Here is a 21,480-nt window from a genome sequence, read left to right as displayed (position 1 = left end):
ATTCCATTTGTATATATGTCTATCTTTATGCGAGACAAGGTTTGGTTTTGGTCCACATTTTTAGTTAAATACTGATTTAGTTTCTGCATTTAAACCTCATACATATAAAAAGCAATCTTTGTAGTATAATAAATACACAGTGTAAAATGACTGTTTCATTGCTTTGCAGTTCTCTTGTGGAAGCTTTATAGTCCTATAATGAAGAGTTGTTTGTAGAAATTTCTTTAATTAATAATATTATCATTGAGAATTTAGCACAGGATGTTCAGAAAATCTTATGGGTGTAAAATATTTAGACTTTCAGAGTGCTGATTCAAACATAATCAATACTAACTTTTGATAGTTAATTTTAACTTTTATTTTTTCATCTTTGAAGAAACATTGAGTGATTATCAGGAATGAATTATGTAGTCCTTGTATTCTTAGTCCTTGATTTGACATTTTAATTGTATACTACCAATTGTTGATGCAGTTAAGAACTTTACTTTTTGGTGTGATTAATTTCCCTAAACTAAATTATAGATAGAAGGGAAACTTTGGTTTGATATATTAGTAGGCTATTAATTTAAGCCAGTATATTCATTCTAAGTTTAAGTGCATAGTCTTTAATCTTAGAAGTGTATTTTTGTTTCAATTTTAAGTCATTGTACACAGAGTTCATTGTATTTTCACCACTGTTTTTCCTTGTTCATCATTAGATCTTTGTCTGTTTGTTACTTGAATAATTGTGAAAATCTGGGAGGTTTTTTTAAACATTTAATTATGAAGATATTTTGGAAGCTTGTGGAAAGGTTAGAGGATGCAGCTTTGTGGCTGTTGAACAGAAGGCTACTCCAAATGGAAGGAGTGCCATAGAAAGTGTCCAGTGCATGACTGAGAGCATTTTAAACTGTCCTTTTTTTATACGTTTTGTGAGACAACTAATTTTGTCTTGACAGGATGCAAATTCTATTAAAAAAATATTTTATATGAAAAAGGCAGAAATTGAACATGAAATGGCTAAGTCAAGCCTTCGAATGAGGTAGGTTTAAAAATGTCCAAAATCCGCCCTGGCTTGTGTGGTTCAGTTGGTGAGCGTTGTCCCGTGCCCTGAAAGGTCACCTGTTCGATTCCCGGTCAGGGCACATAGCCAGGTTTTGGGCTCGATCCATATTTCTCTCTCACATTGATGTTTCTCTCTCTCCCTCTCCCTTTCTCTCTAAAAATTCAATTTTAAAAAATGTCTAAAATACTTGTGCTTTTATTATTTGCCAAATTTTCTAGCTAATGAAATCAGTACCATAGAAAACAAGAAATATTTTGCATTTCAAGATTATATTTACAGTTTATAATGTGATTCTGAAGAGAGTAGGTATAACTCTTACCCATCACCTTCTTTGTAGCTGAAGGGCTTTATTTAAAAAGGAAACAGTTTTTAAGACTTAGCATCACTATATGCTTTTATTTTTATGTATATGTAGCATGTATAGTTGTATTTGTATATATGTTATACACATGACGTATACTATAGTACAGGTAATTTTATATTTGCATATAATGTATGTTAGTAGATGTTTATATATACAGTAAGAGTATTTAGCCAGGTGTTAGAAGACCTAAAGTCTCATTCTATCTTGGCCTTTCTTTGTGCTAGGACTATGACTTTGAACAAATCTTACTTCTGGGATTCTGTTTCTTTCTACCTGAAATGGGAAGGTTGAGTGGCTACTTTCAAAGCTTTCTTCTGACCCTGATATTTGCTTTGTTGCCAGATCCTGTGATCATTTTAGTGACCATAAGCTCTAGTACCAGCCATAGTCCATTCCCCAGGTTTTGGAGCAAAGCCTGCTGCACAGTAGAGGCTCAAAAGTATTTGAGCATTTCTTTTTAGAAAAGAAGAAAATGGTTGTTTCCTTTTCTTTACCCAGCATTCTGATATTAGCTGTCAGTTTTCTGAGTTTTTTTTTTATCTTATCTCTGGATAGGACTTCATCAAATTTGGCTGCAGCCAGGCTGACAGGTTCCACGCACAGTAAAGGCAGCCTTGGTGACGAGAGAAATCCCACTAGCAAGTATTACCGGTGAGAAAGAATGAGTGTGTTTAGTCCGAGAGCTGACCCATGTTTATGAGGATAGGCATACTAGTGTTTGTTTGATGGCTATCTTGAAGTAATATTTTTGGGGATAGTTGGGTTATTATGAGAATTTGTTATCTAATACCTTATGTGAAAGGTTGAGGTACTTCCCTGGCTGGGTAGCTCAGCTGGTTAGAGCATCATCCTGAAACACCAAAGTTATAGGTTTGATCCCCAGTCAGGGCACAGGCCAAAATCAACCGGTGAGTGGAACAACAAGTTGATGTTCCTCTCTTTCTCCCTTCCTCTTCCTCTCTCTCTAAAATCAATTAAAAAAAAAAAAAAAGGTTGAGGTACTTAAGTAGGCCTGACTTCACCTCTTAGAAAATGTTTAAGTGAAGTTTTTCTGGTATGTTTAATATTACCAGTAAAATGTGTGGTAAAATCTAAAAGGTTTTGTGTTCATAATAGAATTTATGTTCATTGTAAAATATGAGCATCTTAAAAGAGAATTAACCAGTAATTATGAATGAATATTTTTCATAAAAAAGGGAATAGTGTTGCATTTATGTTAAAAACAAATTGCAGGTAGCCTATTTTAGGCTTTCTAACACCACTCCCTCTTTTCTAAAAGAAAAAAATTGGTACTGGATAAAATTGATTATGGGAAATATAAAAGTACAAAGATAAATTGAGGAGGCAGTTGTATAGCAATTCTTTTTCTTTGAATGCTTTGTTAGCAGTTCCTATTTTCTGTAAAGTAACCAAATTACTATAATGTCTTTCCATGTCTTCTAATTGTTTGTTTTTCTTTGTAGTAATAAAAGAGCGGTCCAAGGGGGTCGTTTATCAGCAATTACCATGGCACTTCAGTATGGCTCAGAAAGTGAAGAGGATGCTGCTTTAGCTGGTAGGCATTAGGTTGTGACTAGTTCAGTGCCTTTTCAGTGGGCCCTTCTGGTTAAGGAAAATTGCAATGACTGTGGTCTGGCTGAGAGTTTGTCAGTTTTGAAGTACATGCTATTTTGTGGCATTTTGATTTCACTCTTTGGCAAACTTATCAAAAGCTTATTGCCTTATTTTGTGCTAAAGTTTGTATTTGAGTAAATAAATATTTCTTTCAAAACAGTTAGTTTGATAGCCTTAGCAGGTCCTGGTTTCAAACCTGTGATAGTGAGACTAGTAACAACATCAGGTAATCCCAGGAAAACATTCACATCATCTTAGATTTCCAGGTTACTGATTTATAGTTTCAGTACGCTATAATTTTTTCTTGGCTACAGTTTATTACTTTAAGATAGATGTAAATTATAATCAGAGCAGCACAGTAAATTGTCATTTAAACAAGTCCAACAAAGGGCATTGAGCACTAACGATCCATGTAAAAAGCACACAGTTTGTTAAATAGCAACCTGAAGAACAGCTATAGAGATATATTTGATTTCATTGTCTTTCTCTTAAGTGTGATATAATATTTATTTTACTGCAGATATTTTTTTATATGTAAAGATAAAATTTGTTTCATGAAGTTATTGTGGCATATCTTTTGATTTTTTAATCAGGTGTGATAGAACAGATTTTTCCAGCTGTATGTTATTTTGTACTAAATCTTCTATTAACATTTCATAATTACTGTAGACTACTTAATAGTATGAATTTAACTTTTTTAAAAATTGTTTTTAATTCTCACTTGAGGATATTTTTTCCGTTGCTTTTCAGAGAGTGGAAGGGAGAGAGAGAGAAACATCAGTGTGAGAGACACACATCAACTGGTTGCCACCCACATGTGTCCAACCGGGCTAGTAATCCAGTGCACAATTGAGGCATGTGCCCTTGGCTAGAATCGAACCCTGGGCCCTTCAGTTTGGAGGCTGACCCTCTAACCACTGAGCCAAACTGGTTAGGACATGAATTTAATTTTTTATAATTATCTACAGAATTAAATTTTTTTTAAATTTAAATTAGGCCTAGTCTTACAAAAATCAAAAGAAAATTTATCTTTTCATTAGCTTTGTTTTTTGCTTACTTTAAAAGTGACACACCTGTTATGTTTAGGTTTGCTTCTAGCATTTGGTTACTTCATTAACTTTATAGTAATATAACAAGTTGAAGGAAAAGCACCCTATTTACATAATTCCTAAAAATTATTTGCTTTTTTAATAATAAATAGTACTGTTGTCACAAAAGGATTATTATTTAGTCACTTCAGTTACTAAGAAAAACTGAGTAGTTGTCAATCAGTTACCGAATCCAACACCACGAAGATTTACACCTACATTTTCTTTTAAGAATTTTAGTGGTAGCTTTTACATTTCAGCTCTGAGAACCATCTTAGAGGCTACTTGTTCCTTTTCTTGGCCAAGCATACAGAGCAAGGATTCTGTGAAGAAGGCACATTTAAAAAGAGAAATTATTTTGTAACCTTTTAAAAATAGCAAATTTATTATGTAACATTTTAATCTATTTCTGTATAACATTTCTCTAAGTAAACATACAATTATATTAAGCATTACTAACATCATCCTTAGTGAAGGGTAGAGATTATTATTTTAAAGTATTCTTAAACATATAGCTTAACCTGGAAGGTTGGTAAAAGAGCTTTTCAGAGTAAAGTTTTTTTTCTTATAAATACCTTTTTTGTCTTTCTAGCTGCACGTTATGAAGAAGGAGAGTCGGAAGCAGAGAGCATTACTTCATTTATGGATGTTTCAAATCCTTTTTATCAGCTTTATGACACAGTTAGGAGCTGTCGGAATAACCAAGGGCAGCTAATTGCTGAACCTTTTTTGCATTTGCCCTCAAAGAAAAAATACCCTGATTATTATCAGCAAATTAAAATGCCCATATCACTACAACAGATCAGGTAAGATGTCTTCTACATTACTTGGTATAAATTCATTTTCTTGTGGCTGAGCCTGCACATAAATCTTTCTTCCTAAAAGGAAAAGATATTAAAGGTATTAAAAACGTTTTTCATATGTCTAGAGTATGCTTGAATATTGCTCCTATTATGAGAAATAAATTTGATTAAATTAAAACTTTATTCTTTGTTCTGTAAAAGGGTCAAGAGGCAAATTGATGAAGGGTGTTCTAGCTAGACATTTTTGTGTCAGATTATGGATTATAAAAAGTCATGCAGCTTAAAATTTGACTTCATTTTCCTTCTTTTTCTTTTTTAAAATATATCTTTATTGATTTCAGAGAGAGGAAGGGAGAGGGAGAGAGAGAGAGAAACATCAATGATGAGAGAGTCACCGATCGAGCCCGCAACCCGGGCATGTGCCCTGACCGGGAACCAAACCCCAATCACCTGGATCCTAGGTCGACGCTCAACCCCTGAGCCACGCCCGGCCGGGCTGACTTCATTTTCTTATAAGTGAACAAAGTACAAAAATTTTTCTATACCTTTTACTGATATTTTAATTACAACAATTTATCTGTATTTAAAGTGTTTATCTATAGTTGAATCCCCTCCCCCCCCAAAAAAGTTTAGACTACTCTTAGAGAATTTATTAGCTGAAACAATAACTGAAAGATGGTTGATGTTGGCTTCCCTTTTTTGTTTAGACAATGTTAAAGTGATCAGTGGGGATTCAGCCAGGCAATACTTAAACCACCACAGTATTGTTAAAAATAATAGGAAATAAGTAATATTATTAAAGAAATATGATGTTCTGGAACTCCCACATGTGGGTTAGGTTTTGCAATATAGAGGCATGAAGCAGGTAAAAATACCCAGATAGAGGCATGAAGCAGGTAAAAATATCTTACTGTGGGCAAGGTCAAATTAAGCTGGTATTTACATGATGTTTTCATGGCAGATAACTAACCTTTCAAACAGTAGGAATTAAAATTCTTGTTTTCACTGGATTCTAGGAAATAAGGTTGTTTAAATAAGCATGTTCTATGATTTTGCTTTTGAAACTTTTATTTTCATCATTTTATCAGTAAGATTTATGGTGTTTTTATTTAATCCAAACTTTGGAGGTTTTGTACACAAGTAGGATATATAAATTAGCTGATTTGTCCCTCTTAAAATAACATGGAAATTAAGGCTGCCATTTATAATAGCCTAGAAATTTGTCTTTTATACTCTTCACCTTAGAAAAGATGGTGACAGTTTTGTAAATGTTGAGAGGTTCTCTTTTAATGAATAGTTTTTGTCATTATTATCTTCTGCTGCCTTTTTTTTAAAATTCAAACAGTCTAATTAATTTAGTTCAGAAGATAACAAATCCTCAGCCAGCTCATTCACTTGCCTACAACTTTCTTTCAAGTTAGAATTTTCTAATATAAACCTTCCTTTGTCAAGTCAATAATTTTTCACCTTTTTCTCCTTTTAAACTTTACTGTGACAGATGTATGACACACAGGTAGGGGAGTATGAGGAACAAAGAAGTGGCTGAGACCTAGCTGGTAGCACACTAGGGTTCTGAAGGGTCAACTTTTAGGATATCTTAATCTGCCTTTCCAAGGACACATGCTGGGCTAGTGGTGCCTCACAGGAGCTGGGCTGCCTTCCATTGTGCTCTACAACAACCAACAGAGAAATCTAGATCTGTGCTGTCCAGTATGGTAGCTACTAGTTACATGTGACTGTTGAGCACTTGTAATGTGGTTAGTAGAACTAAGAAACTAGGTTTTAAATTTTATTTAACTTTGATTTAAATAGCCACATGTGGCTAGTCACTACTATATTATACAACATAGTCCTAGGAAGATTTGTTGGCAGAAAGAAGATAGTTGAGTGTCATCAAAAGCAACAAAAATGAAGAGTGGGCAGAGGCTGGACAATGTGGCTCCATCTTTTATTTCCCATTCTGTTCTTTCCTCAACCCACTATCCTAAACATTATTGTGGAGCCCGGCCAGGCGTGGGTCAGCAGTTAAGCATCGACCTAGGATCCAGGCAATCGGGGGTTCGATTCCCGGTCAGGGCACATGCCGGGTTGCGGGCTCGATCAATGACTCTCTCATCATTGATGTTTCTATCTCTCTCCCTCTCCTTTCCTCTTTCTGAAATCAATAAAGATATATTTTAAACAAAACAAAACAAAAACCCAAAAAACATTATTGTGGTAAATAATTTCACATTTATTATAGATTGTCATTTACAAGCGTGGGTTCTCTGTTCTTTGTGGGTATCGAGAACACCCAGCACATTACCCTTTGAGTTGGCAGAAATAAGTCTGAGGCTGTAATTGAAACACTGGGTGCTAGCTGCATAAGCTGGTACTGAGAACTGAGTTTGTTCTTAGTGTTGTTTTTTGCTTCATTTCAGAGATGTTCTTTAACATTCCTATCTTTTTAAGCACTGTATGGAATCTGCATATGATTTTGGTAAATTTTAAGTAAAACTTTACATGCATAATGGAATGTCATTCTAAGAGAAAAGTTTGGAATTTCAACATTTATTCTGTGAAGCTGTTTACACATATTGTGATTCTTACTACTGTTTTTGTGACTTTGATGAAGAGTGCAAGTGCTGTAATCAATAGGTTTAAAAGTCTATCCTGTCTAAATGCATATAGAGTTAGGGCAAACCATGACTCTTCACTTGGTACAACATGCACAGGGACTTCATGAGAGTTGGTGTTAGTAATAGCCATAATGTCTGAGAGAAATGTCAGAATTCTTAAGACTTTTAAGTAAATTTAAAACTTCAATTTTAATTAGTTACAAATGTTTATATTGGAGGATTTCTGCCTTTCATTTACCATCTTAAGACCACTCTTCATTGTCTATATATAACAACTCTGAGGGGTAAATAGGTTACTCTAAATGCTCCTTAATGGCTTTGCCAGTACTTTCTCTTTTCTTTAACTTTCATGAACAGGAATGGTTTCTAATTTTCAGAAACGGGAGGATTGCCATGATTCTTTATTAAGGTAGTTTAAACCTTCATGATTTTTTACCCCTAGCCAGTTTGTTCAGTGGTTAGAGCATCGCCCTGGGGACTGAAGGGTCCCAGGTTTGATTCTGGCCAAGGGCACATACCTTAGTTGCAGGCTCCATCCCTGCCCTGGTTGGGGTGTGTGCAGGAGGCAGCCAATTGACATCAATGTTTTTTTCTCTTTCTCCCTTCTACTCTCTCTGAAAAGCAATGGAAAAAATATCCTTTGGTGAGGATTAAAAAAATAATAATAATAAACCTTTCTGATTTTTGTCTCTTCCTAGGGTTTGCATGTTAGTCACTAACAGAATTTTCCCATTAGGATTTTTGCTAGTATATTTGCTTTGTAATTGACCACCTTACTAGATCCCTTTATTAGTTCTTACAGTGTTTTAGTTTGTTTTTTTGTATTTTTAAATTGTCATGTTGCCTAAATATAATGGTACTTTTTGCCTCATTACTTTATATCTTAAAAATATCACTTTCAGACCTCTAATCAGTATCACTAGTAAAGATACCAATCTAGTGTTTATTAGGATTTTTGCACTGAACTTTGAGGAAAGATGTTTCATAATTTTCATGTTTGTCTTCCACAGAATGAAACTAAAGAACCAAGAGTATGAAACTTTGGATCATTTGGAGTGTGATCTGAATTTGATGTTTGAAAATGCCAAACGCTATAATGTTCCCAATTCAGCCATATACAAGCGAGTTCTAAAATTGCAGCAAGTCATGCAGGTATGATATCTTGGTTTTGCTAAGTTTTTGTATGTATAACTAAAAGAATTTTGCTAAGTTGTATGTATAACAAATAATTTTACACCTTTTGAGAATGTTCTTTTAAGATACATGATTTCCCCCAGCAAGATCACGTCATTTATTTCAACCATAAGTACTGCTGAATATTTTTTTAGAATTATCAGGACCATATAAAGTAGAAATAATAGTTTAGACTGGGTTAGTTTTGTGAGTAGAAGCAACAGGAATTTGTCTCTGCAGAGTGATTTTAGGGTCCTCAGGAAGTTTCCCTCCAGTCATAGGTGATATTCTATGAGTTAGATTTTATTTCTTTGGTTCTAGACTTTGTCTCTTTTGAGGTATTGTTGGTCCTAGGAGAAAGAGCATCTTAAAGCTAATTAATCATTGTACAGTGTCCATGAGTTTATCAAATCCTTCCAATAGCACATCTTGGAGGGTGTCTGAGGTATGGGTCATATAGGGGTTTTGAGACAAAGGCATGGATATGAAATAAGAATTGTGTCTACTTGTCAGTTTTTGGTAGAATCTTTCTGAAAAATGAATCTCAGAGCAAGGAAGCAGCAAAAACAATTTTAGATGACCCGTAGAATCTTCATCTTGTATGGTTAACACTATGATCAGTGCTATAGATTTCAAGTATTTCCTTTTCAGTACTTCATATGTATTCCTTAAGTCTGCTGTGGTTTGACTTTCAGCTGTGTTTGGCAGGAGGTCTTTAAAAATGCATGTGCTGAAAAGAAGATCTTCTTTCACCACTCACATTAAACTTTCTTCTTAGCCACACAGTTGCTTAAGAAGTCAAGCGCAGCCCAGCTGACATAGCTCAGTGGTTGAGTGTCAACCTGTGAACCAGGAGGTCACGGTTCAATTCCCGGTCAGAGCACATGCTCGTGTTGTGGGCTCAATCCCCAGTTGGGGGTGTGCAGGAGGCAGCCGATTAGTGACTCTCTCTCATCATCGATGTTCTCTCTCTCTCTCCCCCTCTCCCTTCCTCTCTCTGAAGTCAATAAAAACATATTTAAAAAAAGAAATCAAGGGTACCAAAGGCCACCTTTGAGTTGGCTTTACTTAAATTAAATATGGCCACCAGAGCAGGATGCACCTACAGCTCAACTTGCCTCAGTGCTTTTAACAAGTCGGTGCCCTTTGTACTATTAAATTCAGTTTAGGTAGTGTTGATTTCTCAACCCTCTAGATCCATTCTTTTAACCTACTTTTTTGTTATGCAGGCTTTTGTTAAATTGAGTTATTGAAAATGTTTAATGTCTTCAATTTTATGTGTCCTATGTGTGGTTTTATCTCTGGGTGAATCTGATATGTCTAGCTCTTTAATATTCATATATTCTAGGAGTGCTCAGCAGAGTGAGCTTGACTCCCAGGATCTGCTCTGTTTTAGGCAAAGAAGAAGGAGCTTGCCAGGAGAGACGACATTGAGGATGGAGACAGCATGATTTCTTCAGCCACTTCAGATACTAGTAGTGCCAAAAGAAAAAGGTATACACTCTTCTCATAACTAGAGACATCTTCTCAGTTTCTTTTTATTTTGTTTTAGATATGTACAGAAAAATGTTTTTTAAGCTATCAAGCATGAATTCTTTTATAAGCTTTAAATATTTGATAACATGTTTTCTTTTAGAATTCATTTCTAAACTATATGACTAGTGCTTTTTTGTGCAAGTATCATATTGCTCTTAGATGATATAGATAAAAATGACAACTACTTACATAGGTTGGAAAAACATGTTCTTTTTATTGTCCTGGTTATTTTGTTTTAATGTGGTGTTTTAATAGTTCCACGTAAATCTCACTTGGGTAATTTTTCATGGTGAATTACAAAAAATTTTGTACTATCACTGCAATGAAGTAAGTCATTACTCTTACTCCTTTGTTTTTTCTTGTTAATGTGATCTTTATTTGCCATTTTACTGATGTCAGATTATAAAATTCCAAGTCATAACTTCTTGTAGTTCATAAAATGTTAAACTAGATATTTGGTTTTCTTTTCTTTCTAACTTTTCTCTCAGCTTCCCTAACCCTTTCTTTCTCTCACCGGTTTTATGGAAGGGTACCTTACTGGGAGATTCTGAAGCTGGACTTCTGTAAAGAATCATGCAAGACCCATCTCTTTTGTCCATGCCTCCCACATGGAGTTTCTCTGGCTTGTTCTTTGTGGAATACTGTATTCCCCCTCAGCCTTAACTCTCTCGCCATCTTTTTAGCAGCAGTCAATCCAGGGAGGATACCTTAGACAAGGAATAAGCTAATCACTAATAGCAGGGTTTGGCAAATTCAAAGCTGAATGAAGAAGTCTTTAGTAACTGTTGATACAATTCTGTTCATGCATGAATAGATCCACTAAGATGAGAGGATTAAAAAGTGGTTTAGGAAAGAGAAGCTGTCCTGTCTTATCCTCTTATAAATAGATTTGGGAAAACTTTTTTAGCTTTGAAAATAACTTTGCTAGTCTATGCCATCATGGTAACTAAATTGATTGGTGTACCCTGAGATGTGAGTCTCCTCCATTATTGGCCTATGAATTTCATCCTTCCAAGTTCTTAATTCCTTGTTATACCAGGGACAACGGAGGAAAAATGTGAAAGCAGATCAGAGACATCAAATCAAGAACATCTTTGAGTGTAATTATATAACTACTACAGCATCACCCGTGTTTTCCAGATCAGTCACCAATCAAAGATAAAAAGGCAAAAGAAGGTAATGGAGGCAAAAGTGATGGTACAATTAGTGCCAACACTGAATGAAAAGAGAAATTTTAAACTAGTTAAGTGTTAAAAAACAAAACAGTTCCAAGGATGCATTAACCCAGGCATGAAGTCTGTGGGACAACCAAAGTAGATTCAATGAAAGAGATATTACTTTAAAACCTGTAAAAAGAAAACAGCATTAAATTTTTGAAATAATAAAATCCCACTTCAGACCAAAAGTCCCTTTCTGAACAAGATTTCCTAGGAAGTGTTTTGTATAATGAAGTGAAAAACAGAAATAAGAGAAGAACAAATATAAATCATAGGTAAAGCAGTACAAGAACACCCAGGTATGAAATATAGGCATGAGTGGACGTTAAGAGGTTGAAAGAAGTCCCGTACTTTGGACTGTGACCAAAAAAATAACACAATGAGCCTTTTAGAAGGTAGTTCTGTTAGGAGGTTTTAGTAATAAGAAATAGACTTCTCTAAAAAAAAAAAAAAAAGAAAGAAATAGACTTCTCCAAAATTCACGCAAACACAGCAGCCTAGTAAGTTAAGTTAAGGTTGTCCAGAGCAGTCAGGGCTAAGTTTTCCAAGTATGATTCTATCTTTGCCTTATTTTTTAATATTAAAAAGTCTGAGAAAAATTAATGTGTTCTGTTCTCTTCATTGTGGGAGTGCATTCTTCTCCCTCACCCCTCTACCCAAAAATCTACCTGCTGTCTTCCATGTTGAAATGTTCCAAGTGTTCTTAATATCTTTTATCTTTTGGATTGAATAAATCCATTTTTTCTCAACCATATTTGGTTTATACATGACCCTCTGATGTTGCTTATTTTCTCTTCACATGTAATGTTTGTTTCTGCTTTCCCAGGAACACTCTTGACAGTGAGATGTTGGGTCTCAGGAGGCTTTCCAGGTGTGCAGTCTTTTTTTATGCATAAACATTTTTAAAAGTGTAAGCTTCTGTGACATGGTTAGTAGTACTGATTAGGTGAAAAGCGAAGCCTTAAGCATGTGAAATAATGGTTTTTATTTGAGTGCTAGTTTATTTTATGAGTAAATAAAGCAGCATGGTTTAGAAGGATAGTAAATAAAGTCAGGATTAGTTAGCCTAGATATGTTCAGGAGCCTTAATTTGTTGCTAGGTTGGCTGGGGGCAACAAGCCCTCTCACCAATCATTGTAGCTGTGCTTCTGCCTCAAAAATTGGAGAGTGAGAATATGGTGGCATTGCCAGCATCCAGGGGTAATCGGGTGCTAACTCCCTTTCAGGGGTTCCTTTTACAGATTGGGGAGGGTGGAGGAATTAAAATCAATGTTGACAATCCAAGTGATGTCAGTCTGTGTTATACGTACCATTGGGTTAGTGCTTCTTGAGCATGAACATGTTTTCTCAGTCTCTGATCTTGTCCATGTTTTATTTCTTTAAAAGCATCCATTATTTTGCATGTTACTTATGATTTTTAAAACAGCCTATGAATTGCCATGCTATAGTCCTAGTAATAATTGTGTGGTGCTTTTATTTTTACCTTTGCTATCTGGCATTCACGGAATATCAGTTGCTTGCAGAACACCAGATTCTGTTCTTATAGGTCAAAAAGGAGAACATTTAATCATCACCTATACCTGTCAGGAACTTATTAAGCCAAGAAAAGAGGCAGGTTAAAAACAAATGAAACTATGTGGGAGCAATGCACTAAAATAATTACATGAGATACACAGTTGTGCAGTTGTGTAGAAATATTTCATGATTGCCCAAATAGCTTTAGGAAATATGACTTCCCTACTATGTTTTTCCTTGAAAGTTAGTATTCTAAACTTATTTGCATGTTGCTACCATATGTAGTCCATCCTATAAAATTACTGTTATTATCTTCTTCCTAATATCTTACCTTAAGTATTAGGAAGAAGTATTTTTTTAAAAGACCATGGGTTGTATTTCTTTTATATTACTCATAGTACATGACACTGACTCTGAGTAGTATTAGAAATAGAAGTGTGGGGTATCAGGGAGTAGTGTTATAACCCCAGGTTCTAGAGCCTGACTGCCCAGGTTCAAATCTCAGTTATTATTAGCTCTGATAAGAGCCTCACCTCAATTTCCTCATCTGAACAAGGAATTGATGACAATACCTACATAGGATTGCTGCAAGGGCCTGATTGGTTAATATGTTTAAAGACCTTAGAACTGAGCTTGGATACAGTAAGTACTCAATAAATGTGACGCTGATTATTTTCTGGAAGTAGTTTTGGTTAACATCAATTTTTGAAGTCAGTAGATTTCATTTTTTTTTTTAGTTAGATGTTACTAGTCTGGGAAAATGTGTTAGAAAAGATGAATGAAAAGTTTTATTTCTTGAAGACTTGAAGATTAAATGTAGCAAATCTTGTAAAAGAAAGAACCTTTGGATTTACTTAGCTTAAAAGCAGGCACCACTGAAAGCTCTAGGCCAGTGAGTTAAATGCTGGGCTACCTTGAAGCCTATGAACAGAGTAGACTTTGATTAGAGAGGCTCTTGGTAAGCATTAACTTGAGAAAGGGAAGGACATGATAAAAGCATTCTGGTGATTATCAGCTGATTTGTCTCAGTGCTGATTACTCATTTTATGGCCTTAGGTATTCACTTGACCTCTCTAAATCTCCATTTTTACATTTGCAAAGTTGGGATGATAATTGTACCTGGTTGTCAGAGTTGTAGGAGTAAGTGAGAATATATATATAGTCCTTAACACAGTCTCTGGCACAAGGTAGAAATGTTAGCTATAACTATAAATAGAACTGTGTGTGTGTGTGTGTATGCATATACATATAATAAATAATAGCTTCAGAGAAAGAATAATTAAGGACATTTGAGAAAGTGGTCAGCAACAAAGTATGAGAGTTAGGACTAACACTTTGGCATGAAAAATTGAAAGGAAAGTTCAGATCTAGAAGAGCTATGGAGGTCCTCTAAAACTTGGTAATACACTAAGAGAAGGAAAAAGTGAGAGTAATTCCATTGCTTCTGGCTGATTTAGGGGTCAGGAGGGTGGTGATGGAGGAGGTCCTGGAAAATCAGGGATTCAGAACACAGCCTTTGCCAGTTCATGATCTTTGTGCAGTTTAGAAAAAGCACCCATTTCTCAAGACACTTGACTTTCATTTGTTGGGAAATTGCTGTAGGATACTGATTTTAGCACAGGACTCCTTATGGCTCATCTCCTATAAAATTCTAGAATTGTATGTTTATTATAACAATGTCTGTGATCTGAATCGGCATCTCCTTAAGTGCACAATGATAAGCAGCCCTGGTTTTGAACTCCCTTCAGATGTATTTTACTTTACTATGTTCAAAATGCTGATAAAGATAAGAAGAATGAGTAGGCCAGTTACAAGGTCTGGAATCTAATTTATGCACTTTTTCCAAAATGGGGAAAAGTAAACAAACTGTTTACAGTTAATGGTCTGAGGAGAGTGGTAGGATGCATAGAGGGGTCTACAAAGAATCTGAAAAGCAAAGTGACAGTGAAAACAGTAACCAGAAAATATCAAACAGGGAATATATATGGTAGCTGTCTTTCTGTAATATAGTCTCATTTCAAAAAGTATTTCAAGTTACTTTCAAAAGTCAAGGATATAATAAAGTTTGGCATCCATATTGGAAGAACATAAAGCGGATATACTAGCTACTTAGTCTAATAGGTATTATAAAAGTTATTATATAATAACTATTAAATAGTTATTATAAAAGAATAGAAATTTAGCTCTGCATGTTTTCTGACAGCCAGATTAAAACTAGTGAGCCAGTAGTTGTCATTCTCAAAGGCAATTTAAGGATTTGGAAAAATGTACACAAAATAACAAAACTGGATTTGTTCAGGAAAAATCCCAAGTGACACTAATAACAAAAATTTTGCTTGCCTTTGAGTATGGAAACCAGTTACACGTCACTCTCTTAAATCGTGAATGATACAAATGTAGAAAGGATGCTATTAGTAATACATGTCTTAAAACACAGTAAATTTCAGTTATTAAAGCAGTTTCTTAAACACAATTAGATTTTGCATTTTGAGTATGTTCCATTCAAAACTGCCTAGTGTCAGTTATTCGAGCTGGGAGAATGGACCACTTGCTATTCTTTTACTTTTTGGCATTTTACCTAAAATTTAATTAAAAGCTTTTCTTTCTCTTTAAAAATCTCACAAAATTCTTCCCTAGACTCACTCACAATTAGAATACTTGTAGTTTCATACAGAAAAGCCTAATGGTAATTGGGAGTGCTGTGCTGGAACTAGGAAGTGAATAGAGTTGATCTCCTTTTGGTCCAGGTAAGGGCCTCAATTGAACTATTCTGCTTGGTATTCCTGGAATGAGGAGTGATTTCATTCTGAGTTGACTATTGAAAAGATCTTTTAAACTCAGATGTTTAAAATTGAATTCCTGAGTCTTCCTTTTGAAGTTCAGCACCCACAAGTGAGATCTTAAAGAAACCATATCTGACTTTAGTAGTTTTCAGTATTCTGTGATATTAAATTCAGGTTCTGAAAATTTTCTTTAGAGGCTTCCTGAAGGTTAAAGTAATCTGTGTTCTAATGTCTCCCTAGATGTGGTATTGGAGCTTCGTCCCAAGTTCCCCTTCCATTATCCACTTGCTAAAGTCCTGGACTGAGAGAACTCTTCCTCTCACTTCACTGCCCCAGGATGCCTCTTTGGAGAAATAGTTTCCACTAGATGAAACTTCTTCTAGATTGCCTTCATATAACAATCACATATTTGACATAGAGATACAAAAATACTGAGAGGAGGAAATGGCAGGAGTGATCCAGGGCCACCAAGGGAAATGAGCAGCCTGAATGAAGACACAGGTTCTGAGGCTGATCCCAACCCTAGGAAACGGGGATCATTTTTCTCTCCTAATAGCTCCATGATGCTAAGAAAGTACAAATTTCTAAGACATTTTATTTTATTTTTTGTTTTGTTAATCCTCACCTGAGGATGTTTTTTCCATTAATTTTTAGAGAAAGTAGAAGGGAGTGGGGGGGAGAGAAACATAGATGTGAGAGAAACACATCGATTGGTTGCCTCCTGCACACCCTCCAAGAGAGGCTGGGGATCGATCCTGCAACCCAGGTACGAGAATCAAACCCATGACCCTCAGTCCTCGAGTTGACACTCTAACCACTGAGCCACACTGGCCAGGGCCGTCATTTCTTTTTATTACCTGTATTACTGTTCACTTGGAGACTGCTGGTTTGAGTTTGGCTAGAATTCCTTATCAGTGTCCTGAAAGATAAGCATTGGGCCAGAAATCATATTGGAAGGTCATCTGTTCTAATAATGCACTGGACAGCTCACCTTGGTCAAGTCATTTAGCTTCTTTGAGCCAGTTTCCTCAACAATTGGGAGACTAGCCCATATGTTCTTATGGGTCACCCCCCTTTTATTTTTTTAATCCTCACCTGAGGATATTTTTTCCATTGCTTTTCAGAGAGAGTGGAAGGGAGGGAGCAAGAGAGAGAAACATTGATTTGTTGCCTCCTGCTCACACCCCAACTGGCATGGAGCCTGCAACTGAGTTACGTGTCCTTGGCTGAAATTTAACCCAGGACGCTTTAGTTCGAGGGCTGATGCTCCAGCCACTGAGCCAAACCGGCCAGGGCCTTATGGGCCCCTTTTTAACTCAGGTTCTAATCTGTGGTCCCTTGCCTTTGTTCCATACCAACTCACTTCTGTTTCTTAGCATCATATCTCATTGATGGAATTTGGAGAACAAGACAGGGATTCACACTCAAGGATGAAAGTTTACTCAGGAGCTCAGATGAACCACAGACCATTTATTCTTTAAGCTAGATTGGGATTGTGGAATAAATGCTGATGGAAAAAGGAAGCAGGGACTAACCCTGATAGGGTAAATGCAAGAGAGACTTGTACCTACTATAGAAACTAATCTGATGGGCAGACTCACTTTGTTTTCTGATAATCAGGATATGCAGGTGTTCATTGTGGTTAAGAGAGAGAACACTTTCGTGTGTGTGTTTGTTTTTTGTGTGTGTATTTTTTAAGTGAGAACGGCTAATAACAGTAGGGAATCAGTTTTATTTCACATTTGCTCTAAAAAATACATTTCAATTGATAAGATTTTATTTTCTTTGGCTGTCAGACAAGATCTTTTTTCAGGCATTGCATTTCATGAATATTCTAAACAGGTTTGTCTGGTGTTCATTGGCTGCTCCTACCATAGTCACTATGTTTTAATGATTTTGGAAATTTTTCTAATAACTGCTTGTAGCTTCCAGCATGTTTACTGTGTTTGTGGTATAAGTAATCAATAAATTATAATCATTATGAAGCACTTGCCCACAAGATTAATTTTTTTCACTTCACATTCACCCTTGTATAAAAAAAACCTGAATCTGTTCTCTTTTCCCCTTTTCTACCTCCCCCTTCAACAGTAAAAAGAACATAAGAAAGCAGCGAATGAAAATCTTATTCAATGTTGTTCTTGAAGCTCGTGAGCCAGGTTCAGGCAGAAGACTTTGTGATCTATTTATGGTTAAACCATCCAAAAAGGACTATCCTGATTACTATAAAATCATTTTGGAGCCAATGGACTTGAAAATAATTGAGCATAACATCCGCAATGACAAATATGCAGGGGAAGAGGGAATGATAGAAGACATGAAGTTGATGTTTCGGAATGCCAGGCACTATAATGAGGAGGGCTCCCAGGTAAGGATGTATAGGAATCATGGAGTAGACACATTTTCTTTTGGGTGCTTGTAGAATAATAGATTTTGAGAGACTAGATATAGATATTCTCAGTGACTAGCTTAATACTTTGTCTTTTCTTAATTATTCTAAATGGGAGGCAGTACATTATAAAGGTTAAAAGTTTATACTCTATAATATGACATCCTAGATTTGAATACTGCTCTGCCAGTCCCTTCGTAAGTGAGTTATCTTTTCTAAACCTCATTTTTCTCATCTGTCAGTTGGGGATAATAATAGTACATGCATCAAGGTGGTTATAGGATTTAAATGAGATAGTGTATACCATTGTGCTTGCTGTTTGAATAAGCACTCTTATGAAAGCCAGTGGCATTAAAATCTTTCATTATTATTATTATTACTACCCTCAATAGCCATTTTTTTTAAGGATAGTTCATAAAATGTTATGATTCTGTAAGAATGAAAATAATCCCATAAGTGCACCTATAAGTAATTGATTTTGTATGAGGGATCTTGATTTTCAGTTTTATCAGTGTAGCTAAGCTAAATTCTTCTTTCTTTGATATTTTTTCTATTTCATGAAGTACAGTTGACATATAACATTGTTTTAGTTTCATGTATGCAACATAATGACTTGATATTTGTATGTATTGCGAAATGATCACCACAGTAAGTCTAGTTAACATTTGTCATCATACGTAGTTACAAAATTTATTTCTTGTGATGAAGACTTTTAAGATCTGTTCTCTAGTCTTGCCAGTGTGGCTCAGCAGTTGAGCATCGCCCTGTGATCCAGGAGATCACAGTTCAATTTCCAGTCAGGGCACATGCCCGGGTTGCAGGCTCAGTCCCCAGTGGGAGGTGTGCAGGAGGCAGCTGATCAATGACTCTCTCATTGATGTTTTATCTCTCTCCCTCTCCGTTCCTCTCTCTCTGGAATCAATAAAGATATATATATATATATGTGTATATATATATATATCTCCTCTAAGCAGCATTCAAATATGCAATACAGCATTATTAACTTTAGTCACCATGCTGTCCATCACATCCCCAGGACTTATTTATTTTATACGTGGAAGTTTGTAACTTTTGACCCCCTTCACCCATTTCACATACTCCCACCTCTGACAACCACCAATCTGTTCTCTGTATGTATGAGTTTGTTTCTGTTTTGTTTGTTCATTTATTTTGTTTTTTAGGTTCCACATATAAGTGAAGTCACACAGTATTTGTCTTTTTCTGTCTGACTTATTTCATTTAGCATAATGCCCTAAAGGTCCATCCATGCTGTCACAAATGGCAAGAATGGCATTACTGTGTGTGTGTGTGTGTGTGTGCGCGCGTGCGCGCGTGCGCGCATGCGTGCACGTATGTGTACACACACCACATTTTCTTTATCCATTTATCCATTGATATACACTTAGGTTGTTTCCATATCTTGGCTATTGTAAGTAATGCTATAATTAACATGGATGGAGTGCAAGTATCTTTTTAAATTTCTTTATCTATTTTCAATCTCCCAGAAATAAAATAACATTTTCAAATCATTGTTTTCTTTCTTCTGCTGTTACATTTGAATATAAAATAAAGTAGGATGCTTGTGAGCAAAGAAATGGTTCTGTGCTGTAGGGGTTTACACTGTCCTCACTACCATTGGCTAATGTGCCACTTGTCTGCCACTGGTAGAGAAAAAAGCCACCCTTAAGAGGTAGCCAAAGTAAAGAGGTCACATTCCCTCAGCCCTTCCTCTCTGGCAGCAGACAGGGAAAACAGAGCCTCTGTGGGAGGAATGGGAGGGCCATTAGGTATGTGACCTTGTACTCAGCTACATGTATTACCCTTCAGTCAATCATTCTTCAGAGAGAGCTCCTAAGCAGGGATTGTTGCTTTTCACAGATCAGATTCCAGACTGTAAACTCAGACTGATGCTAAATCCCATTTAACATGAGATTTGAGAGCAGTGTTTGAGATACTGCTCTCGAACTATTAGATATTCTTAATTTTTAATTTTCATTAAGCTAAGTGTGCCACTTTGAGGGTCCAGTGAAAAAGATTTATGAAGAAAAAACACATGTAAATATGTTTTAAACTTCTGAGACACTTGCAGTGATTCTACTAGAGTAGTTGTCAAACATTAGCATACATGTCTGCACGTTAAAATCACCTAGAAAGCTTAAACAACAAACCAATTGAGGCCCACCCCACAGAGGTGTGATTTTGTTACTTGGTAGTAATCTCAAGCTTTATTTCTTTAGTTACAAACAATTCTATCCTGTATTTTTAAAAATTCTGTATGGGTATGTGGTATATTTCAATAGGAAGTATTTTAAAAAATAATTTTAAATATATTTATGGAATATAGGTGTACAACGATGCACACATCCTGGAGAAGTTACTCAAGGATAAAAGGAAAGAGCTGGGCCCACTGCCTGATGATGATGACATGGCTTCTCCCAAACTCAAGCTGAGTAAGGCAGCCTCACAGATTGTTATTCCATTTAGTCTATCAAGGATAGATTACTGATTTACTGAAACAATACTTAATAAATGGTGAATGTATTTGAACTTGCACTCCAGCATAGTTTCTTCCCTCCTCTCCAGCATTCTCTTCCATATTTTAAGTAGCTAAACTGTGGGGAAAGCATGTGGGAGTAGAATATAATGTCAGTGGTGTTTACTCTCTTGAATATGGTGGACATTTTGTAAATGCTAAATAGTCAGAATAGGTTGTGTGTTTTTTTACATGTGATGCCTGGAAGAGTATAGTGGCAGATTTTGTTTTTTGTATGTTTGTTTGCTGATTACTAGAATTAAAAATGAATCCCAGCAGCTTCTCCTAGACAGAATTTGAGAGGGTAGAGATGTCCAGCTACTGTACTGTAAGTTAACTCAGCTGTCTTGAATGTGGTATGTGGATGGTGGTTTTATTAAAAACTTTGAGGGAAAAGAAGACAGCAAAAATAATTACTACCATTGGGCTAAACGAGGTTTCTGCCTTATTAAAACGTATAATAAATGAAGTAAGTACCAACAAATGATAGTGGTATTATCAAATATTTTTTAGAGCTATATTTGTCAAAAAGGAAAAAGCAAACAGATTCTACTTTTTGTATGAAATGACTGTAAACTGAATTTTACAGTAGTTTTGTGTATGATTGCTAAGTGAATATCTTTTTCTGGTTAAGGTATTTATCTTTTCATGGAATTGTAAAAGCATACAGTAGTTCTGCAAAAATGAAACCCTTTTCTCTACTTTTTAGGTACACAGTGCCTTTTAAAACTAGAACTGGCCCTGGCAGGGTAGTTCAGTTGGTTAGAGCATTATCCCGATTCGCCAGGGATGCAGTTCAATCCCT

The 21,480-nt window shown here is 35.7% G+C and overlaps 1 protein-coding gene across 7 annotated transcripts in view; it reads left to right on the top strand.

Moving 5' to 3' along the window:
* PBRM1 (polybromo 1) overlaps positions 1-21,480 on the top strand; it is a 108,204-nt gene that overhangs the window by 33,600 nt on the left and 53,124 nt on the right. For 5 of the 7 annotated variants that reach the window (XM_087825020.1, XM_087825024.1, XM_087825019.1 and 2 more), the window contains 9 exons: positions 939-1,021; positions 1,965-2,060; positions 2,873-2,964; positions 4,704-4,917; positions 8,543-8,684; positions 10,102-10,199; positions 12,285-12,329; positions 17,845-18,121; positions 20,487-20,592. In XM_087825020.1, coding sequence (XP_087681146.1) covers positions 939-1,021; positions 1,965-2,060; positions 2,873-2,964; positions 4,704-4,917; positions 8,543-8,684; positions 10,102-10,199; positions 12,285-12,329; positions 17,845-18,121; positions 20,487-20,592 — 1,153 coding nt within the window. The remainder of the gene's footprint in view (positions 1-938; positions 1,022-1,964; positions 2,061-2,872; positions 2,965-4,703; positions 4,918-8,542; positions 8,685-10,101; positions 10,200-12,284; positions 12,330-17,844; positions 18,122-20,486; positions 20,593-21,480) is intronic. The other 2 variants (XM_087825021.1, XM_087825023.1) reach the window with 1 other exon arrangement.

The sequence above is a fragment of the Miniopterus natalensis genome, chromosome 15 (genome assembly GCF_054644295.1).
Source record: "Miniopterus natalensis isolate mMinNat1 chromosome 15, mMinNat1.hap1, whole genome shotgun sequence".
Classification (NCBI taxonomy): Eukaryota; Metazoa; Chordata; class Mammalia; order Chiroptera; family Miniopteridae; genus Miniopterus; species Miniopterus natalensis.
The sequence above is the reverse complement of the archived record's forward strand: the minus strand, read 5'-3'. Positions and strand labels throughout refer to the sequence as shown.